Below are 23,998 nucleotides of genomic sequence, written 5' to 3'. Positions count from 1 at the left end.
ATTTTGGTGATTGTTCCTATTCTAAGCTGTTTGTTAAAATGTGTAAGTTTTGGAGGTTGTCAGCTTTGCACGGTATCTGGGTGGTGTGGGAGGGGTTAGGCCGAAGCCTGGAAGCAGATGCAGTGGCAAACACCAATAACATTATAAACCAGTTGCAAATAAGACATCTTGTAGTCTGTATAGAACCCTTTTTGGCAATGTACATGTGTGTGATCCAGTCAAAAGGTAAATGAACTGAACGTGTATATGCTTGGTAATGTTCATTATTAAAAAAATATATGTTCTCTAAAAAATAACAACTTAACCAACCTTGGACAAGCCCTCAGTGTCCTGCGACACAGACAGAGAAAAGATCCCTGCAGAAGACATTCTCCACGTGTTGGGTTGACCGCGTTGACAGGTACTTATTCATTTATAGAACTGATTGTTAGGAATTTCTACACAAACCTAGGATTGCCAAGGGGAAGCACAAATACCATGTAACGTACCAACATCCTCCATTTGCCTTTAGATATTTAGGAGACCTATATACTTTTCCTTAATCATATAGACCCAGTTTTTTTCCTCTTGGGAATTTGTTGGAGCCTATCAAATTTCTGTAATTGTATTGGATTTTTTGGGGATAAACTTCACAATTCATAAAGCAGTTTAACACTGAGCGGTCGACTTCACTGCGGTTATATCTTGCTGATCTTCGCTGGTGCACTTTTCGGTTGGTATCAGAAGCTCATTCGGTTCTGTCACAAACCTCTTCTCCACAAAACATTGATCTCTATTATAGAACGTGCTGGCATTTCTAAATGTTGTATTCCTTCTCTCCTGACAGAAGGGGACAGAGACGAGGGTGTTGGCGATGAGGTCCCTGCACAAAAGACAAGAGTTGAGAGTGTGGAACTTGTTTTGCCTCCCCATGCAAATCACCAGGGGAACACCTTTGGTGGCCAGATCATGGCATGGATGGAAAATGTTGCCACAATTGCTGCAAGGTTTGTACTTGAAAAAAATACTGTATTGTTTATTTAAATAGTGCTTTCCTACCACTGGGGTGGCCATGAAGCACTGTGGAGACCTTGTCCATTTTGTTGCGAGTTGGAGTGAATCTTTGGCAGTGGGTGTTCATAGTGCAGCCTGTGTTGGGAGGGACTCTCCCGTCCTGTTGCTGCACACTTGTCATAGCGCATAGGCCTGCCATGGTCAGTAATACATATCTTCCTTCTGTTTCTGTGACAACCTCTTGAATCCTCTTCAAGCATTTGATCAGCAAAATTACATACCCCTGTTCTTGGATGTAAACCTGCTCAAAAATTGCTCAGGAAAACAACAGCTCAAGTTTTGATGTATGGGACCAGATTTATGCAGCAATGTCCCATCTATTTATTGGTGTTCAAGCAGGGAGGAAACTTTAGTACATTTGAGAGGAACATTCAGTCTTTCAATAGTACATTCTCCTGTGTCCTTCTGAGCGGAGTCTAAATGACTTTCTGCTGCCATGATTACCGATAAAGCTGCCTTATTTTCAAAACTGCAATCTTCGGCAAACTTGCAAAGTAATTAAAATAGTGAAGTTGCGAATCAGGCAACTATGCAGCGATGTGCATCTCTACTTTTAGGGTCCTGGCCTAGAACTCCTACCTGTCCATCAATGGTTACACCTGACCATATGAGATTATTTTTTAGGTCCTTTTGTTATCCTATGCACATAACAAAAGATGAACTTTCAACAACTTTCAAGGCAATTTGAACAAAATGTTGGTAGGAAACATGTGACCTGTGGTGACAGGGCCCATAATAAACAGCAGAATCAAAACTTCGCCAACTTACATCCTGAAAACCCTGTTATTTGTCTTAAACTTCTCAATTCATCTCTGTAGTGTACATGCGAGTGCACCGTTTTAAACCAATTAGTTTAGCCCAGGGGCATCCTTGCTTCAGATGGATCACCCGGGCATTTTCAGCAGGTAAAAGCACGCTTCAGGTGGGCCTCCAGATTAACACCATGACACTATCTACCACAGAGGCGGAAAAACTGGAATCGCGAGATCATCCTATCAGACGGACATCGACAAAGCTAATAGGTTTGACTTGCATTTTGAACCGGGAGTGAACATTTTTAAAAAGCCTGCTGCATTGGAAAAACGAAACCGATTGCTTTCAATATACAATGCGTCCTTGAGATAAAGAATTTAGTGTGTGATGATCGAGTACCTTTGGGATGTAAAATACCTCCCCGTGGACCATAATGCAGGCACTCAGAAAGAGGGGGAGTGGTACCCATCAGCCAGTATCGTGACATGAGGGAGAAAATACTCCTCTCTACAGAGCCGGAGCCCACTCTGAATATTTTAAACAATTAAAAACAATATGTATTGCATACATCTGTGCTGTCGAGACCGGCCTAGACGAATACTACTCTGAACGGGTTTTCTTTTCCTTTCTAATATGTTGAAACAGCTATTCTGTGTAATTGCTTGCTACATCTCTATTCTATTCTTGCATTGATGAGAAAACTTCTTTATCCTCTATTAAATTTAGAACCATTAGATTTATTATTAAACCTGAATTTCTTGTCTCTCCTGCGGACCTGTCAAGTGAGAAAAATGTCTCCATATTGTGTTCGTTTTAAATCAATGTGAACTTTTTTTTTTTTTTTAAGCTTTGGAGTCTTTCTGAGTACTGGCCTTTTGGATGTGCTTGGCTCTCCATGCAGTTTTCACATCTGTAAGGAATTCTCAGGTCTTGTTAACCTAGAAATGAGACTCTTGGTGAACAGGTCCTTCGACATCTTCTGCGTTTCCCCCGTTTTTAAATCCTCGGCAATTATATCATTCATGAAAAGCCTTCATGTCCACGATCCTGCAGTTTTCACCCAGTATCTTTACACCTCTATTCAAGCAAGCTCCTAGAAGGGGAAGCAACAGTGTATTTGTTAAAGGACATAACCTACTTGAACCTTTTCGGGCAGATATCTTTCAGGCCAGCGGTAAGTATGAGATTGTTCTACTCTCTGCTTGGGGACTTGAGAATGGAGGTACAGGACAGTGTTAGTGTGAGTAATGTGAGTGCTAAGTTTAGCTCTGAGTATCCTTCAACACCTTTGATAATCTGCTCTCACTGCAGCATCTGGCTAAAACTGGGATCCATGCAGTGGCTCCACAGTCAGTGACTTTGTTTTTAGGCCACTCGACGTCAGTGGCATTGAGCCCACGCTAGCCTGGTTGAGTGACTGTTCTGCAGGAATGAGCATTTGCATATCCACCAGCCTGTATCTGTACCCCATCACTTTACTCCACAGTTGTGGGGCACATCAAAAGACTATTATCCAGGAGTGCTGGAATGTGAGGCGTGAATTTAGACGTAATAAAGAAAAGTATATGTTATTGGGAGGGAGTGGTAAACCTGAAAAGGAATGTGTGAAGTTACAATACATCTCTAGACCTGATATACGGTACAATTGCTACAAAGATTAAAGCTAAGACATGTATAACAAGTAAGCTTGCTGATAATGGAAAGCAAGAAACCAAGAACTCTGGGGAAAATAATAGCAGGCATTCAACAAATTGGAGATGCCCAATAGGCAGCCTTGTACTAAACAAACAGCCCTATCCTACTTCAGTTGGGCAACAAACCAGGGCTCTGAAACGTAATTTTAGAAAATTAAAGGGCTAGATTCAACTTGAAATGGAGGCAGCCTGTTGTATTGCTCCATCCAGTAGAACACATTGGGCAGAAAAATAGGCGCACATCCAACCCGACACAAATATTCCGTAGATTTGGGAAGAATTGAGCACCCAACAAATCCAACCAGAATGAGAAATAAACAATCGCAACCTCAACAGAACACATTAGTACGAACAACCCATACTCAGCCAGCCTTACATGCACCATATAGTTGAAACCTACTGAACTCACAGTAGCACTTCACTCCTTTATAAAATCATGTCACCCCTATCTACATTTATGTCCATCCATGACAATACAATACACCAAACACACACTTACCCTCCACTTCACAAGTGCTCTACTTTCCATGCATACTTTGGCCCCAAACAAGATGCCATACCCCAGTTACCTTAGAAAAATACTTCAAGCTCGGCAATGCTTCTCCCAATCATCCCAGATGAAACGGCCCCAAATGGACAAAGCCTCCACTAAAGACACACAGCACAATCAGCACCAGCCATTAAAATACACACGCAACTAAATACGTATATGAGGGCAGTATATTCACTGCACCCACACTTCTGATGAACAAACTCAAACGATCCGAAAACGGACCATGGTCGATGACCGAATACTTAAGACCAGCGCATTAAGGGATCCAGACTTAAAGAGCGCTGTGAGGCCATGCTAATGGCTTCACAGTGCTACACATCTCCAACAAAACATACATTGCCTATGGTGTATACTATTTAGAAACATCGTTAGTTTCGGTTGTAAAGGTGACTGAGCTGCCTTTAGTGCTGGCAAAAGTCACATTTGAGTCGGTGCATTAGAGAGTAGTATCCGCGTGTGGTGTGTAGGTTCTTGCAATGGGCTTTGTTTTAATCCAGGTGTTTCTAAAACCAAAGCAGGATGCTGTAGAGGGCACTTGGATCTCAGATGGTTTGAGTCAAGTTGAAGAGGGATTGTAATTGCACAGAGGAAGGAACTTCTGACTCAGGGATGCAACTGTTGGACAGTGTAGTTGTGCCCTCCTAGACAATCCGTTTGAGTGTGCATCTCGGGTAAGCGAATATTAAGACAACATTCAAATCTAAAATATTGGGTCATTTGCTGGTCTCCAGAACATGCCAGAATTTCTCATAGTCAAATAGGTATTGCAACAGGGAAGGTGGGAGCCAGAATTTTTAAATTTAAATTGCAAAGGAAAGGACCACAACTAGGAATGTAACCTGGGTAGTAAAAGTGGTGTCTTGGAACACTTCTGGTTTCAGCAGACCAGTGTAGGTTCATAGTGGACGGTTGAACAGAACTGGGGTGTACTTTCTTATCCCAGTGAGCACAAAATCCTCAAGATGCAGGCCCTTGGTAATTTGAATGCTGAGGTCAGACAGATTAATAACCAGTCATTTTGTGTGTTTCAAAATAGTACACAGTCACACCTCAGTATTTTATTTTCTCAGACTGTTACTTCCCTCCGGTTACAGCGAAATGCACCGAGAAGAGCAATAATGTATGTATTTTTGTTTCAGTACAGCAGGATGTTACAAGAAGAGTGATCCTGTGTACATCCAGTGCTAAATGTGTAAGGGGTGACGTCATACGGGAACCAGTTCTGACTGACAACGGTCACATAAAAATAGCTCTCGGCCTTCTTCAAAATGTCATCGGTAAAACGAGCAATATGTGCGAACTCTATGCAAACTTGCAAAGTTTCCTCCTGCACGCAGTTGAACATTTAATGCTGCTCTTCCCCTTTAAAACTGTTCTTTTTATAGATATTTTGCAGTAAAACCTCAAAAGGAAATGCATGTGATAGATAGCACTCACTTTTCTTGTGTGAAGAGTGCAGATGAACTTGAGAAAACATACAGGAAAAGGAACTTCTAGACACTGAGTTAGGAAATCCAAAGTCCTTGCTTAGGGTGCCAAGCATAACCAGCATTGGTAAATGCATTAAGTTTCGCCTATGCGATTTATAATAAGCTGTTTTTTGTTGTAAGTTGTAACTTGCTGAGTAGTTGTACAATATAACTTACAGAAAGTCTCTTAAAGTGTTATGACTGGTTAATGTACAAAAAGGCAATAAGTTGTACTGTTACTGGTGGTATAGTGTGGGTAAGTAATAGCCAAATGTTGAAAAATAGAAGAGGGAAATAATAGAATTAATTGATAGAATAGCAATAATATTGCGTTTAGCGGAGTTCTGACAACTTTTGAGCCTGGTGCCACTGCACCTGCTGCACCATTCAGATCACAACCATATTGCCTGTAAAGTAACTGCACTTGTGACTGCCTGTTTAGTAGTAAAATATTGCAATATCTGGTTTTTAGAAGGGTTTGGGCCCCGGCGTCACTATACCTGCTGCATCATTGAAATCATAACCCTAGTGCCTGCAAGGTAACTGCATCTGTGACTGTTATTTAGTAGTTAAATATAGCAATAGTTGGTGTTTAGTGTGGTGCCTAGGGCTTTTGATCCTGGTGCTACTGCACCTGCTGCACCATTAAAATCATGAACCTATTGCCTTCTAGACAAATGCACTTGTGACTGTCTTGTTCAGTAGTAACATTTTCCAATAATCTGGGTTTAGTGGGGTCCCTAGAGCTTTTGGCCCCAGTGCCACTGCACCTGCTGCACCTTTCAAATCAAGTCCCTTTTAACTGCAAGGTAAATGCAATTGTGACTGCCTGCTTAGTAGTTACATATAGCACAATTCGGTCTTTAGAGGGGTTGAAAACTTTTTTGCCCGGTGCCACTGCACCTGCTGCACCGTTCAAATCCTGAACCGAGCGCCTGAAAGATAACTGCACTTGTGACTTCCTCTTTAATTGTAAAATATAGCAATAACCTGTGTGTAGTGGGGTGCCTGGAGCTTTTGGTCCCAATGCCACTGCACCTGTTGCACTATTGAAATCATTACCCTAGAGCTTGCTAGATAGCTTCACTTGTGACTGCCTGTTTAGTTATAAAATATAGCAGTATTAGTTGTTTAGAGGAGCTCTGATAACATTTGGGCCCGGTGCCACTGCACTTACTATACCATTCTAATGATGACCATGTTGCCTGCACGTTAACTGCACTTGTAACTGCCTGTTTAGTAGTACGATATAGACATTTTAGGAGTTTAGTGGGGTGCCTGGAGCTTTTGGTCCAGTTATCACTGTGCCTGCAGCACCATTAAAATCATGACCTTTTGTCTGCTAGGTAACTTCACTTGTGACTTTGTGTTTAGTTTGACATTTTAGGAATAATCTGGGTTTAGTGGGGGCCCCTGTGCCACTGCACCTGCTGCACCATTCAAATCAAATCCCTTTTAACTACAAGGTAACTGCAATTGTGACTGCCGGTTTATTAGTCACATAAAGCAATATTCTGTATTTAGGGTAGTTCTGGCAACTTATTGGCCCGTTGCTACTGCACCTGCTGCACCATTCAGATCATGACTCTCTTGTCTGCAAGGTAACTGCACTTGTGGCTGCTTGTTTAGTAGTCAAAGATAGCATAGTTTTTGTATTTTAACTTTATTTTTAACGTGCAATGTTTATTACAACATTTAGAATTTGATCATAATGTCCAAATAGATTAAGTTGAAATAAGCAATCCGATAATGCCTACAAAGTGCAAAGAAAAGTACTGAGGCACGAGTAGGAAATGCCATAAACGTTCTAAGGCTAAAGCATCTGCTTTATACAACTAAGTAATAAAAAGCAAACATTCCAGCATACTGTTAGAAGCTGTCTGTCTTTTCCGTGGGAAGAGTATCATATTTTGACATTGAATGGGGCTTAAACAGGGTGAACAGCTTTAGTAGAAGCATCGTAAATGTGTGCAGGCAGGAGAATTTAACAACAAAAAAAGTTCCACACAAAAGCAAATGAATACAGTAATTCAGCTATGGGAACTGATAAAAGCCTCCTTTTACGATAAATTAAATACAAGCAATTTTACAAGCACAGTGCAAGCGCTGTGCAGGCAAAAGCTAAAAATGAGGTTAAATAGGTCACAGGAGAGGTAGCCTGTGTAGCTGCGTTTAATATGGGATATGTGGCTGTTGCAAAAGTAACCGCATCAGCTGTTAAGTTTTTATTTTAAAGCAAGTTTGTATGATTTTACAGGTCCTCCTCCTTCACCTGTAGTTACAAAACCTAGAACAAATGTATCGTTCTAAATGTATTCTCATGTTTCATGGCCTCATCTTCATCACAATTTTCAATATAATATTTATAATTGCTATTCGTTCTTTCATTGTCTTCTGGAATAGTAAGTGGAAAAACTAGTGATGAACCCTTGTTATTAGTGAGACATTGAAAAGAGCACCCACAAATACCTATGACTATGTATAGAAGGGTCATTACGATAAAAACAGCAAATATAATCTCAAACCTAATTTCCCATTTTCCAAATATTTCCTATCATGACCAAATTTCTTTCCCATCTATGCTAAAGTTTATTTTGTGTAATTGTTTTACACTGTCTTTGATATCCTCTATTTGTTTTTGAACACACAGAGAAACATTTGGTTTATACATGCAGTATTCGCACCAACAGAGGCACGCATTCTACTCTTGGCAGCCAGGACAAAATCCATTTATATGATTTTGCAAAATGAAATCTCTTTGAGCTTCTAGCTGATCCGAGATGAGGTCTAAACTCGTTACATTTGCTACCTCCTCTAAAGCCGGCTATCTTGATTTCGCAAATGGCTATTCCCATTCCATACTCATGGAACAGAATGGAGAATAACTTAGCAGCCTCAGATATTTCCCCAACAATTCTAACTCGATGTGGTGTTTTGGCCAGTGTTTGGTGAAAGGCGGGGTAGCAAGATCCAGACATTGTTGTGGGCAACCAAGCATAGGCCCTAGTGCTACACACATAGTAGTACCAGATTGTTGATCTAGCTTGCTTCTAGCACATAGTATACCAGAGGCTAATCGAAAGTAGAAAAAGACTGGGGTATTGAAGTCTGGTAAGGGTGTGAAATAGAAGAGACACTCACTTTGCCCTAGGTAGGTGCTTCCATTACGTCACTCACAGTACAGACTTTGGTTTTGTTGGATTTTCAATCCGACGCCTTCCCTACTGTTGCACACACTGGAGTTGGAATAGTAAATTATCCTATTCCAAACTCCAGTGCCCCCCCTACAGCAAGTCGTAACGACTTGTGTTGTAATGGCATGCGTAGAAAACGCATGCGTTGTAACGAGTGCAATTCATGCGATAATGCTCCGATTGGGATAACGGGTGCACCAGTGGCATAGTTACATTTCTCAGGGAACAATCAATGAACACGCCACTCAGCACATTGTACCTTCCAATCAAACAGTAAAGTCATCGAGAGCACACCTCCTTGTACAGCAGTGGGTAAATGAGTAAACATCCAGCAAGAATAAGGTTTGAAAACATGGTGGTATTGTGCCAGAAAGTACAGGAAAGCATTTTCAGTGTAAATAGAACGTCTATTTAGCAGGTGAGCAACAGGATGCACAATGTCGTGTGTCTCAATGTGTCCACCACGTTTACCATCAGCATTGCACCATACTGTGCTGATAACAACAAGGCCGAAGATGACTTCTTTAGGCCTGAAACCATGGCGGGACCTGGTAAAGGCGGGCCACCTGGCTACAGCGTTCGGACGTGGTGGCGGTAAAGAGGAGGTGCTAGATTCTGAAGTGTGTGAAGTTGCAGAGGACTTGAAGCAGGAGCTCCTTTCTGTAAATTCGTCATGTGCAGATGCAATAGATCAAGCCTTTAAACCGGAAGTAAAGTTGTAGCAGAATGCTTTGCTGGTGCGGAAGGGCTGGGGCTCCTGTCGTTCTTGAGTAATCCACTTTCCCTGGCCATTTTTTTTTTTTCAACTTGTAATTTTTGACATTTTTTTAGAGGGCCTGAAAGATGCAATGTGCTACTAGCCCGCATTTTTGTATACTTCATACTTTCAACTTACTGCTCTAAGATGGATGTCTGTCATCTTGGAGCAGTAAATGGCTGCGGCAGCATCATGACGTATGTGTGGTGAGGCATGCACATCTATACCTCAGCACACTGGGGCTGGTCCTTTTTGCGTTTTTATTTTGGCTGATGCATTTCAACATTGGCAACAAACATTTTTTTAAATAATTTTGTTTGCCACAAAAGCATTGGCAGCAAGCGTTGGCATAGCCTTAAGTTTGGCTACTGCCAATCAAAGGTGATACCTATTGCTTAGCCAATGCTCATCTTTAATTTGTTGGCTTTTGCTAGCGCACATGAATATACAACTGTTCATTGAATGGCGTTGCTAAACTATGCATTTTAGATGCTTGTTGAAAGTGCCAAGTCTGTTAGGAAAATGTGAAACAAAATTACAATCACAAAATATTTGATGCTGCAAATCTGAATTTAGGCCTGAAAGAAACCGCACTTTTGGAAGTTACATTTTACATGCATGCAGATTTACAGAATCCAGGCTGGTGGAATTTTACTTTTGGGAAGTGTGCTCCTAAATGTGACGTTTCTGCAATTTTGTGGAATGGCCTCAATTTTCCAGTGTGTGATTACGTGTAAATTTGTGGGCATTGAGGAGTGGAGCACCCTACAAAATGGGGTGAACACCCATAATCTACATTTGTGGACATTCTCATATCTCTTCGAGGTAGTATGACTTCCTTGGAATGTGTACATCAATTCTAGACCAAACATTAGCCATTATATCAGACAGAATTATACTTGATGGAACCCTAATATTCTCAAATCGTCTAAGTCTTTCTCAATGAAATTTGATATTAGAGGCCTCATGTAATTTTAAAAAGTCATAAATAAAAAATACACACACACATATACATGATCATATGTGATCAAGGTCCCTTGCTGACCGAAACGCGTCATGACAAGGAACATGTGAGCAAAATAAAGAAAAATCTGCACTATACCCACTGGAGTTCGTGCTCTCTTTCTCGCCGAAAGGAAGTGCAGGAGAGCGTTGACCTAAAACCCTTCTTGGTGAAACAATGAGGCGTTATTTGCACAAGGCACTATTCACTTTATAAATTAAGCCACTTTTGCACACAAAGATTATTGATTACCAATTTTGAGCCCAGAGATGATGGGGTGAGATCACGTTAATTAAAAATAAGGCACTTTCCTAAAGATAGAACGTTGTTTTACTATCAGTTGTTTTAAGTACATTTATGACTTAATCTGTGTATTTAGTTTTTTAAACACATCTTATTGGTTTTTTCAATTTTGCATATTATACAAACAGCATACATTATGCAGACGCAAGTTAAAAAGTTCACAAAGTATGCATTCCAGTGATACATATGTCATTACTTAGTCTATGTAAAACTTAAGATATTGCCATGGGTTTTACTTTATTTGCCTGTAATATTGGGTATTGTATGATAAACAATGACTATATGATCATATTTATTGCATCTGTCACTTTAGGGGAAACTGTGTCGCACTGTCACTTTAAATTTCATAGTGTGCAATTTTGCTGCTAATGTGGCTTTGTTGAAGGCTTTCTCTAAATTACAGTTTGTAACCGCGGGCTAAGAAGCGATTTAACGCTTCTTTTTGACATATGCACCGTAAACGGAGAAATTCACCGTAGGGTATACTGCGAATGAGATGTGGAGGGTGGGCGCTGCTGGCATGTAATGTTGAATTGCCAGCAGTGGACTTCCTGTGGAGTCTGGTTTCTATTTTATTCTCCAAGATATACACCTCCACATCCAAAAATTCTACCCTCAGAGTACTGAGGGTGGCAGTAAACTGTAGATTCATAGCATTGTCGTTGATAGATGTTACAAATAGGGTCGCCTCCTGTTCAGTGCCCTCCCATACGATGAAAATATTATCTATATATCTGCCATAATATTTGATGTGCGTGTCCCAAGCCTCCTTGTGGGTTACCATGAGGACGTGCTCCTGCCACCAACCAACCAGAAGGCAGGCATAGGTTGGAGAAAAGCACGCACCCATGACCACCCCTCTCAATTGTTGGTACAGAGTTTTGTCAAATAAGAATACATTATTGTTTAAGCAAAGATCAATCATTTGAAGTAACATGCGGTTATGGTCATGTAAATTGATGGCACGAGAATTAAGGAAGTGTTTAACAGCTTTCAAACCTTGTATGTGTAAAATACTGGTGTACAAAGAGGCTATATCGAGTGTGACTAGTACATAGCCAGACTTCCACTTCACTGCTTGTATTTTATTCAAAAAGTCACCCGTGTCCTTTATAAAAGATGGCAGGGTGGTCATATGGGGCTGAAGAAAATAGTCGACATATTTAGACATTGCCTCCAATAAATTATTCCTGGCTGAAATGATGGGTCTACCAGTTACAGGGGAGGTGCCCTTATGATTTCTGGGGATAAAATACAAGGTGGCAGTGGTAGGAAAGTCATGTTTTTAAAAAAGATATTCATTTTTTGATAAAAAGACCCTTTCTTTTCCATTGTAGCAAATGACTAGTCACAGTAGTTTTCACCTGGCTCAAATAATCACGGCCAACTTTACAATAACAATTGGGGTCCGAAAGATGACGTTGAGCCTCTTGAAGATACTCGCATTTGGCCATAAGACTATATTACCACCCTTATCAGCACTCATGACCACAATTACATTTTTGTCACGCAGTTTTTTAATCAATGCCCAATAATTTCTCACTCTGTAGTTCTGTTTGCGGCTTTGGGAATTGACAGAAATATTAAATTTTTTTTAAGTCCTCTATGACCAGCTCACTAAAAACATCAACAGAATCTTTTGGCATAACTGGATAAAATAAAGAAGGGGGACGAAATGGACTGACAACCGCCATTCCCATATTGATTCCTTCAAGACACTCAGAGTCAGTGTTAGATATCTCACAGTCAGAGTTTTCTTTTGCCAGTGAATGCATCGTTTGTAACACAACTAGATCTCGAGCTTGAAGATTGTCATAAGTGGTACCTTCAATTTGTTTAGTTGGAAAAACTTATTGAGTTTGATTTTCCGTATAAATTTATGTATGTCAATGCGCGACTGTTTGTAGGAAAATTAGACTCTGGACAAAAGGACAAACCCAACGCTAATAATTGGTTTTCAGCTTTAGTAAATATGGTGTCAGTTAGATTGATGATGGTATTGTCCTGCACGTCTAATGGTTCCATCTCCGCCCCCCTCTTAATTTGTTTGATGAGTTTGACCGTTGCCTGCGCCTTTCCCTCTGGCGTTGGCTGGTGCAGCTCTCATTTGGGTTTGGGGGTTTCTAGGGCGGAGAGTTTGCCCGCCTGTCCATGGTTAAAAAATTGAGCTCCTCACCCAAGGTGTGTTTGGTTGCCACTCTTGTTTGAATTGCATGTGAGGGGCCCATGCCATCATCCGAATCGCCACTTGTTAAAGAGCTGACATCAGAATCCTCCTGAATTGTGCTAGTGCTTGCACCATCAGATGTTGAAGAAGGCGGTACCTGACTAGTTTAAGCTTTCCTTTTGACGTTCTAGAATTTGTGAGAAACGGTAAATACCCTTCCCGCCGCATAGTCGTCCCGATCTCTGGCGAATTTGAAAGCTTTGCGAACTTCGATAGTGTCCTCATGTTGTCTTAATTTATTCAAAATCTCAGCTCGCCCCTTGGAAATAAGATCTTTTTGATCACTGGCGTCAAGAATACAATTAAGTTCATCAATCTCTTTGAGAATTCTGTGTGTCTATATCGGCGTATTTGATAAGGATGTGGACCATGTTCATGGACGCCTGAAGATTGTTCGTGGCCCATTCAGAAAGCATATCCGGGTGTGTATTTTCGTAGGAAGGTGCATTCATTAGTCTCAAGCCGTGAGGCACCCTTCCTGCATCCCGATACTTTTCCAGGGATTTCCTTTCCCACCACTTAGTGAGCTCATTTTTTTGTAGTTTTTCCAATTTTCTTAATAAGCCCCTGATATCGTTTACATTACAGTATATATATATATATATATATATATATATATATATATATATATATATATATATATCACGCTTCGTCCTCCGTAGCTTTTCCCCGCTTACGATTCTCTGAGAGAGAGAGGCACGGACCCAACTTGTAGTGCAATAATCGTTTTTATTTCTCTGTCGCCATAACGCGTTTCGGCTCGCCTGAGCCTTGATCACATATATATATATATATATACCATCCCTTCTCCTTTACCTTCCAAAGAAGCGCACCGACTCTGGTTGGGTTGCTTTAAAATAGGTTTAATTCACGGAACAATACGCAAAACCTAAAACAAAGACATTGATTTGGAGTGCTAATCTATACATATTTAAAGTCGTACAATTTCCTTTGCGCACTCTGCTAAAGAATACGGCCTGCATGTTGAAAAGGGAAATCACGTGGGTAATTCAAATGTCAGAGACTGCCTCCCGTGATCAAGGCTCGTTGTGAGCAGAAACGTTGGGAACAGTGAGCCTCTTGCCCCCGTACTGTTCCATGAATTAAACCTATTTTAAAGCAACCCAACCAGAGTCGGTGCGCTTCTTTGGAAGGTAAAGAAGAAGGGATGGTATCTTTACTGGAAGCCTCGCACCAGTAGCACTGGCCGCCCTGCTAAGATCGGGGGCTCCCTGCGTGGCACTGTGGCTATAGATATATATATATATATATATGTATATATTCACTTGGAAGGGTTTTAGATCCGTCCTCTTCATTCACTAGTCTATCCAGCAGTCATTCACTTTTTTCTTTCTCCCAAAAATATAATATTTTATCAAAAGCTGTGATTTGCTGCCAAGCCACTCCCTTTTTTTGTTTTCATGCGATTTTGCACATTTCATGAAAATTGAGTGCTCCAAGATTGGCATCAGCCTTCTTAGACTGGTCAGTTTAAAAAAGCGCTGTTTCATCTTGACATGTGCTCGCACATGTGTGTTAATACATGACTGTGTATAGATTATCACGCTGTGGCTGTCATAACATCGTGATGCATATGTTAAGTGCATGATGACCCATGCACATGTTCAAATCATCACTCCCTCTTTATTCCCTAATGCTGAACAGCATCACTTGCAAAGCTAATTGGGCTGTAATGGCATGGCCAAAAAGCTAGATCCGTTGGTTTTGCCAGTGCTTGTTTATTTTAGGCATCCTTTGGTGTTTAAACTGTGTCTTCTGGTTACTGTAATTCATAGCCCGTGGTACCATATTTATGTTGCTCTACCTGTACTCCTACCATGTAGAAAGCACTTGCTCCGTTCTATTAAAGTATGTGATTTTTGTTTTATAATTTTAACATTTTTGTTGCAAGCATAGGGCTGCTATTGTTTAAGTGATGGCTTGTTTGTGTTATAGTTTTGTTTTCTTTTTGTAGCATATGGTTGTAATACAATTAAAAGGAAATGATATCCATTGTGATACAGTGACTCTGACAGACCTATTGGCTTTGCCAATTCTTGTTGGATATCATCCTTGTTTTATATATTTTTAAAGCAGGAAATGAGGGTATGGCTTTTTCGACAAGTTACTTTAAAACTATCTGACCCCAGGTATTTTGTATTTACTTGACGGTGATCAGTGGTAACTTATTTTTGTTCTACAGTTTGTCTTGACTAGCAGGCACCATCCAGCATTCCTGTGCAACGCTTCTATGGGAGAGCATTCAAGGTATAAAGTGAAATGGACCCACAGTTGTACTGATATTGCATATAATATGCTTCTGTGGAAGCCTTCAGTTCATTTCTACTTAGGATCACCATATAAGAAATAAGAATGTCAATCTCCTTGTTTTGGAAACCTTTGAGAGTTTTCTGCTCCAAGGTGGAATTGTGTTATTGCCCTCTTAAAATAAGAGGAAAGTGTTCAGGTTTCCAGAAAAATTATCACTTTGCTTAGATCAACTCAGTGAATGTTTTTTTCGTGTTGACATTGAGCAATAGAAAGAATATTTTTAGATCATTTCAGCACGTTTTGCAAAATGAGATCCACCTTCATCCATAGTAGCTACATTTATTATATATTGTGAAAACCCCAATAATGCTGCACTCAGAATAAGCTGATTTAGTTCCATGCTTGACTAATAAGTGTTTTTATTAACCTCTTCATTGGCACAACATGTTTTGGGCTCCAGGTTAAGAAAACGTGGCCTACAGGGCTTTGAACCACTGAGCATTAGGTTTCTGCAAGACGCTTGACCATTTAATACACCTTGCTCCTCAGAACAACCATAAAGATTATCTTCTTAGTACTTCATCATGATTAATATTTTTTCTTAATAGACTTTATCACACTTTTAAAACATAATAAGGAATATTCATATGCTGGACTAAAAAAAAAAAAGACCGTTCAAGCTATACTTCGATTTGAAAATTGATTGGATTACCCCAGTAGTGTACATTAAGCGTGCGTAGCCAGCACAGGGGTTAACACTCCTTCAGTTACCCAAAGATGCGAGCAAATGTTTCTGTCTTTTGCATGCACAAGTTAAAAAATGTCCAGTAATCTAAGCATCGTGTATGTGCCATTTCTAACACATCGCTCCTCTGTTTTCTTGGTCCTAGCCGTCTCTGCCATGCACACCCAACTCTGAAGGCGATAGAAATGTTCCATTTTCGGGGGCCATCTCAGGTCGGGGACCGCCTTCTTTTAAAAGCGATTGTCAACAATGCGTTCAAAAACAGGTGAGCCTCAATACTTTGTGCATGGGCAGTGATGAAGAACGTTTCGCCCTGCTTTCCTTCCTGGCACCGAGAATGCTAAATTGTATAGATTTATGTGTGGCACAATATCTGAACAAAGCCTATTAAACTGAACTGAAAAGTGATGCTTTACAGAGGTAGGCTTTGCGTAATGTTAGAGGGGCTGTTATTATTTAAACACATGTGTCCAGTTTCCTATCTTACCCGTTACCTGCTGGGACACAGTTCGCGGTGTTCAGAATGGTGCACCAATTTGCAGGGCCGTAGTGGGCATTGGGCATTTCCCTGGGAGGCCGGAAGGGTGGGGGCTAGGTGTGCAGCGGTGAGGGACGGTATTGTCACTGGGGACTGATTTTGTTGTGGGGCTGCAATATTTGCCCCCAGTAACAAAAGCAGCGGTGCTTCACACTTGCACCCCCACCCGTGGGGGCTGGTCTGAGAAAATTGTCCAGGCTGCTTTGGGTTCCCATTCCAACCATGCCAATTTGTTAGTGTCATTCTGGTCTTTTGAATTCTTCGTTCCATGAGAGAAAACACAACACATGCCTTTTCTTTTATAACTAGGGCTCCCGGTTTTATAGTATTATTTATTTTTCTTTTTGCCATTTCTGTCTGCATTTATCCATATTTAATTTTTGCTAATTTTATCTGTATTTATCCATATTTATTTTGAGTTTTGTGGAAAAAGTAAGCTGAAATGAGTATACTTCCACATTTTTTTAACCTATAAATATGCAGTCACGCTTGAATGTCTGCCCGGTTTTAGTATTGTGAACACCCACAGAAGATAAATCAGTGCACCTATATGAAAATATGCAAATTTCAGTATCAACCTTGTGCATATCTAAAGCTTCTTTACTAAAATTCCTTTATTGTTTAACCCCCTATCTAGCAATCCACACATCTATTGACCTGAAAGTATTTAGAATTACCCAAAAAGTAAACCAATTTCCGTTTTTATCCACAATTAAAAATAAATAGACATAAAAAAATGAATGTTTTCGGTCTGTATTTATCTGTAAAAATCAGTAAAAACGGAAAACAGGGAGCCTTATTTATAACCTATTCTTTAAACTGACTAACACATCACTTGCTTGAATCGTACTTTGTATTGTAACAGCTTATAACAGAGAAGCCAACCTTGGTGGATACTAGAGCTCTGTAAGCAAATGACTGATTGCCGCCAGCCTACCTGCTTGGTTCCTGGTACCTGCTGTGTTGTGGGGGAAGCCGCATCAAAGCTGCTCGGGAGACTCTAACTCCCATCTGCCTCAGGAACTTGCCATTAAAGCATGCAGCACACCCGCGGCGCGGAACTCACCCGGGCTGCTCCCAGGTGAAGCCTGGGCAGAGGGCGGGCCCGTCCACGCCCATCGGAGCCCGGAGGAGGCTGGGCCCCCTCCAACGTCGACGTTTTAGATCGGTGGGTGTATCATATGCAAGAAAGACGATCCCTTCTTCTACTTAAAAGCTAACTGTTTCATCTTTGGATACTTTTCTGGCTTAGGCGACAACGTCCCTGGAAAAGGAGATCGCTCTTACGGGGGGCTTAAATGTTTGTCCCAGACCAGCGCTGCCAGAAGAGTATAATTTTAACATTCATAATTTGCGTCAGGGCTGCAAAAGTACGTTTGCTGGAATTCCGCCTTGTCAAGGCCTTTCAAGCACCGCCACTTCCCTTAATACTGTAAATTTGACGGTGCCTAATCTCGGCCAAATAGAAACTACTGTAAAAGACAAGTACACAATGGGGTCTGAGAGAGCACACAACCAACCTGGACACATCCCCCTACTAATAATGTATATACGCAGAAGTCCAGGGGTAAAAAACAAAAAACCACAAAATAACCACAAAACTGCAATGAGGCATACAGAACCTGAATGATAATTTAACTAAAGCCTAGCTCAAAAAGTCCTCAAAAAGAGGACGTAATCCCATCACCCACCGTGGTGGCATGCTTCATCATATGGGACCTCCTCTTAACCAAACCTGGTTTGGCTAAGGAGCTACTACTCACAAGTTAGATCTAAGGGAGGAGCTCTCGGATGTTTTAATCTACGCTGATGGAAGAAAAAGATCTTCTAAAGATCGATGAAGGTAGCCTAGGTTGGGTGAGACCCTATAGTGCAGTGTGAACATAAGTGAAGTAAAATTGACTACAGGAAAATAAATTACTTTAATAGCGAATTTCCCTGTGTCAATGTTAAAACCAGAGTAGTGGCGCGGTCTGACCAAATTAACAAACGCGCTCACAATAAACCAAGAAAAGGTCTACATGTTTCAGCCAAAGGAGATCAATAAATTAAGATCAAGGCTTTGAAGTACCGGGTATTTTAGACCCAGCGGTGCAGGGACACACACCCTATGACTTCTGGGTTCACCCTGTTCCAGACCTACAGAAACACAGAGTCTTCTGGGTGAAGTCAAAGATTCATTTATTGGCTGCAGACCAATTACAGGTATCCTAGAAGTACAACAGCGTGTATGTTCTCAGGAGACTGCTGAAAATCATAGGAACGGGCTTCTCCTTAAATACAAAATATCATGCTTCAGGCACACATTCCTTGGTTTACGATATGGCCATTACAAGTATACATTACAAACGAAAAAGCAGAGTCATGATGACCATCCCACATTCCAGTTCGGCCAGCCCACAATGATTTACACAGTAAGGTTCAGATCCCACATCGGATGTCAATAGACCCCCCAATAAACATGAGCATCTCCTGTTTTGGGAAACAAGTCATAAAGCAGGAACAAGCAGGTGTGAAAGAGATTAGCCGGAGGATTGTGTAGAATGAAAGGGTTTTATGATGGGTCAAGCCCTAATGCTAATCACAGGTGGACGGAGGAAGGGGAGCTCGTGAGACCGGTTTGACCCGGGGCAGCAGAGCCAGCTGCCCGGGTCACAAAGAAGTCAGAGGAGAAGCCCATGTACTGTGAGGCCCGTATTTACTCCATTATAGCCTATGTGAGGGCAATGACAAGATGGCCACTGCTTCCAAAATGGAACCCGCGTAGTGAAGCAGAATAACGTGTACACAGTGCATTCATAGCTAGAACGATATATAAAGCACTCGTACATGCTGCATTTACCATTTGCGGTTTGCTAATACCAAGATAGACAGGGGTAGGGCCCTGTCCCCTACGCGGTCCCGAATATTAAAGTACGACAGACCCTCCTTTTGCCCTTACATAGGCAATCACTATACTCATTTTAATCCGAGTCCAGGTCAATGTTCACGAAGTCATGGAGATGTTGCTGTAGCATCATCCTATTACTTAGCTCGTCCCTCGATACAGGTTTCCTTACACATAAGGTAGCACAGAGGCCACATATCGCAGGAGCACACTGTATACACAGACAGAACAGGAAAAGAATGGCAAAGATCATTCCAATGACCATCAGAACTTTCCAACCCCAGGCGGATATCAATTCCCAGAACCACCCCACCAGTGACCAGTCTCCCTTATCCACGTGTATGGATTCAGATATTTTATGGAGTTTGGAGATGGCTTGATACACTGTTGGAGCATTATCTGGTATGAAAATGCAGCAACTAGATTGGATGACCTTGCATACCCCACCGCGGTCTGCAAGAATAACGTCTAGAACCATGCGGTTCTGCAAAGTCATAAGGCGATCCGCTTGGAGCTCAGCCGTCCGATTACCAAGGGCACCAGCCGTTACATTGACAGTGGATTCAACCACACGAGTCAGCTGTCTCAGGTTCCTACTATTCACCATAGGTCCCCAAAACGGCAGGAAACCCAAAAAGAAGTCTCCCGCTTCCTGACCGGCAGTATCCTCCTTACTAATCACACCTCTCACAACTCTGGTCTTGTGATAGTCAGAGGCAGCAGTAAATGTCGGCGGTAGCAAGTTCGCAATATAACATGTGCCCGAGAAATCAGGGGGCAGCCATGTATATGCTCGGTCATTACAGATGAAATATGTGCCCTTGGCAGCCAAAAACGCAGGGGAAAACTGTGACGGGAAGGTGTACGTTTCAGTACAGTCACTTCTTCCCAGTTGAGCTCTAGGATTGTGACCATTACCCTGTAAGCAAAACCGACCCATGTGGGGTACGACCCAGATTGGAGATGAGATTTTTCGCTGTCTTTCACCCAGACTAATACTATACCCCGTCGCGTTCCATCCTACATACGGTCTCAACTCTTCTTTGGGAATGGATGAGTATGCATCGATATCCCTACTCATATCGGCAACTCCTTTTATCAAAGCCTTATTATTGGTGATAGGTCTGATGGAACGCGGTTGGCGAGGGGAGTATGTATCTAGAGCATAGAGAAACATGGTTTGGAATGCCCATGACGATCCATTGTAACTATATGGCAGCACCAGGTAGTGAATACCCTTGTTAATGGTATGTGGCATTAACCCGCACACCCAGCAATTGGTCGTATTCATTACTAGTTGGTGCTGGTGCAAGAGCTGGATAAACGAGTTATTTACGAACTCTGATCGTCTGGTCTGTTTGTGCTCAGGCAAAGGGTGAAAAGAGTGAGAGGAGGCAGTAGAAAGAGGTATAGGCTGTTCAGTGGGTGTAATGGGCTTTTGAGCGGAGAAAAACACAAATCCTACGATAAACATTGTGATACAACACAGTGTAAAAAGGCACAAAAATACAAAACATTTACTTTTTACAATTCTACACATCCTTGCGTTAAAGTTCATTTCCTCAATCGGTCTCTCCATCTTAAAAAACTCCATCCTCTACTCGGGCCGCTCGCGGCGGATGAGTTTCTTCTGCTAAGGAGTACGCCTGTCAGTCCAGGGAAACGCCCTAGACCAACCAGAACCGTTGACCTAACGTCTTCGGCCTGTACCCCAAAGTCTTAGCACCGCGACCCTGCGGCAGAACCCGGATGGTGGTTCGAAAAACAAAAATCAAGAAAGTCCTTCAGATGGGAGAGCAAAAATGTCAAAAAGGAAATAGTGAGGAAATCTTTATTTGTCCATGGGCCTTGGTCTCAAATTATAACGGAGACGGCCAGGTGCTGTTTGGTCTTGAAACAAAAGTTCAGGCTCAGTGGTGTCCAATCGATTTGATGGTGGCACAGCTTCCTGCAGAATATTGTCACTCTCTTGGTCTGAAACTGTGTCTCTTATGCGTGCGTCACTGAATGGTACAAACCGAGGTACAGTGTCTGTCTCAGAGTCGGCGATACCCTCCTTGACCCACTGGTCATATGGCAGAGGCAAGGGGACTACTTTGCAGTGGGTACCATGGATCCAGTGCTTCTTCCCTTTTACTCGCACCGCTGACCTTGTCGACAGGAGTACAAGGTGAGGGCCGATCCAGCGAGGCTCGTCGTTGCTCTTACGCTGGAAATTTCGGATCAGGACCCACGAGCCAGGGTTGATAGGGTGTCCAGGAGGTTCAGAAGCTTGGGGAAGAGTATCATGTACCTGTTGGTGCAAAACACGCAGTTTAACAGTCAAATCATACAGGTAATCGAAGTTTAGTGAGATTGAGCATCCAGTACTACTCGTAGGCCTCGGTACACCCCATACATTGGCCGGGCGGCCAAAAACGACCTCGTAAGGGCTAAGTTCCACTCGTGAGTGTATGGTCATTCTGGTGGACAGGAGTGCTAAAGGCAGAGCGTCGGGCCATTTAAGACCGGTGCTCGACTGAATTTTGGCCAGCTTGAGCTTTAAGGCTCCATTGTAGCGTTCTACTAGTCCAGCTGATTGGGGGTGATTTGCAGCATGGAACTTCTGCTTTATCCCTAGCCCTTCACATACATTCTTCATCACTTTACCCACAAACTCACTTCCATTATCACACCACACCATTCTTGGCATCCCAAACCTAGGGAAAAATTCCTTTACAAGGGCTTTGGCTGTGGATAGGGCAGTGTTATCTTTCAGAGGATAAGCCTCTATCCATTTTGAGAAAGCACAAACCACCACCAGTACATATTTCAGGTTGTTGCATCTTTCCATGTGAATAAAGTCCAGCTGCAAAACTTCGAATGGACATGATGGGGGTGCAAAGTGACCAGCTGGAGTTGGGGTTCCCCTACCAGGGTTGTACTTCAAGCATACCATGCAATTCTTGACCACATTCTCTGCACACTTGGGAGTCCCAGCATTCTGCCATACTGGAGCCAACAACTTGCATATACCTTTCGTACTGATATGTGCCATTCCATGTGCCATAGTAACCACTGGAAGCACATATGCATCAGGCAACAACCATCGCTTATGTTCCGTCAGATCAATCCAACAACCATTCTCATCCAACTTACCCATACTTTCTCTCCACTTGCTTAACTCTTTCTCTGTGGCTTCAGCCTGAAGCGACTTCACACTCTCTATTGTGTTCTCACACATTCCCACATCATTAACCCATCTTGCGGGGCCTGCAACATACATTCTAATCTTCACATTCTGTGCTGTTTCTTTCGCGGTCTCATCAGCAAACTCATTCCCACGTCCAACATCATCTGTGACTTTCCTGTGCGCACTGCATTTCATGATCGCAACTTGCAACGGTAGGGTCAGTGACTCAAGGAGATCATTCACCAACTTGCCATTCTGAATTTTAGCTCCATGCGACGTCAGGAACCCACGCTCCTTCCACAAACGCCCAAAATTATGAGCCACGCCAAAGGCGTACTGGGTATCTGTGTATATATTTACTCTCATTCCTTCAGATAACACACATGCTCTCGTGAGGGCGATTAATTCCGCTGCTTGGGCCGAATTATGTGGCACTCGTGCAGTTTCCACGACCGTGTGTAAAGTCGTGATAGCATATGCAGCAGTCGTGTCACCATTAGGGAGTTTGAAACATGAACCATCCACCCATAAAGTGCCATCACACTCAGTCAGGGGAGTATCTTTTAGATCTACTCTCCCTTTCGTCTCTTCTTCTGTTCTGAACAGACAGTCATGTTGCTCAATCTCATCTGAGTCTGCTGGAATTGGCAACAATGTAGCTGGATTCAGCGTATTGCATCTCTTTATGTGTATGTGATTTGCTAACAGTGTGAGCTCATAGCCTGATAATCGCGCACTAGTCAAGTGTTGTGTCTTGGTCCTATTTAATAATGTGTCTACTGCGTGTGGAACCATAACAATCAATGTGTTGTCCATTACCAAACCAGCAGATTGTCGGATAGACATTGCTGCAGCAGCTGTCGCTCTCAGACAGCTTGGCAATGCCCTCGCTACAGGGTCCAAGGTTGATGAAAAATATGCGCATGGGCGCGGTCTGTCGCCAAAAGGCTGTGTTAACACTGACAACGCACATGCATCTTTCTCGTGAACATACAATGTAAAAGGCTTACTGTAGTCAGGGGTACCCAACACAGGTGCTGAACATAATGCATTACGCAATTCCACAAAACTTTTCTGGCACTCTTCAGACCATGGGATAGGATTCGGTGTGTCTTTGCATGTTAAGGCTACTAAAGGTTTTGCCAACAAAGAAAAACTAGGGATCCAATGCCTACAGTATGAAGTGATGCCCAAGAAAGCACGTACTTCTCTCTGTGTTCTTGGCACACTCAACTGTGCAATGGCTTGAATTCTTTCTGGGGTCAGTTTCCTTCCCTCCTTCGATAAGAGATGACCTAAGTAGGTCACTTCTTGTCGACAATATTGCAGCTTAGAGAGAGACACTTTGTGATGGAAAGCGGATAAATGGCGCAACAGTG

General features: G+C 42.2%; 1 protein-coding gene across 15 annotated transcripts in view; it reads left to right on the top strand.

Moving 5' to 3' along the window:
- The window catches only part of ACOT11 (acyl-CoA thioesterase 11), a 749,239-nt gene that overhangs the window by 504,055 nt on the left and 221,186 nt on the right, over positions 1-23,998 (top strand). For 10 of the 15 annotated variants that reach the window (XM_085602549.1, XM_085602548.1, XM_085602556.1 and 7 more), the window contains 2 exons: positions 827-986; positions 16,168-16,287. In XM_085602549.1, the coding sequence (XP_085458675.1) occupies positions 827-986; positions 16,168-16,287 (280 nt within the window). Of the gene's footprint in view, positions 1-319; positions 401-826; positions 987-16,167; positions 16,288-23,998 lie in introns of all 15 variants that reach the window. The other 5 variants (XM_085602545.1, XM_085602544.1, XM_085602547.1 and 2 more) reach the window with 1 other exon arrangement.

This window comes from Triturus cristatus, chromosome 4_2 (genome assembly GCF_964204655.1).
Source record: "Triturus cristatus chromosome 4_2, aTriCri1.1, whole genome shotgun sequence".
Lineage (NCBI taxonomy): Eukaryota > Metazoa > Chordata > Amphibia > Caudata > Salamandridae > Triturus > Triturus cristatus.
Note: the sequence above shows the minus strand (reverse complement) of the source record. Positions and strands in the feature narration are given on the sequence as shown.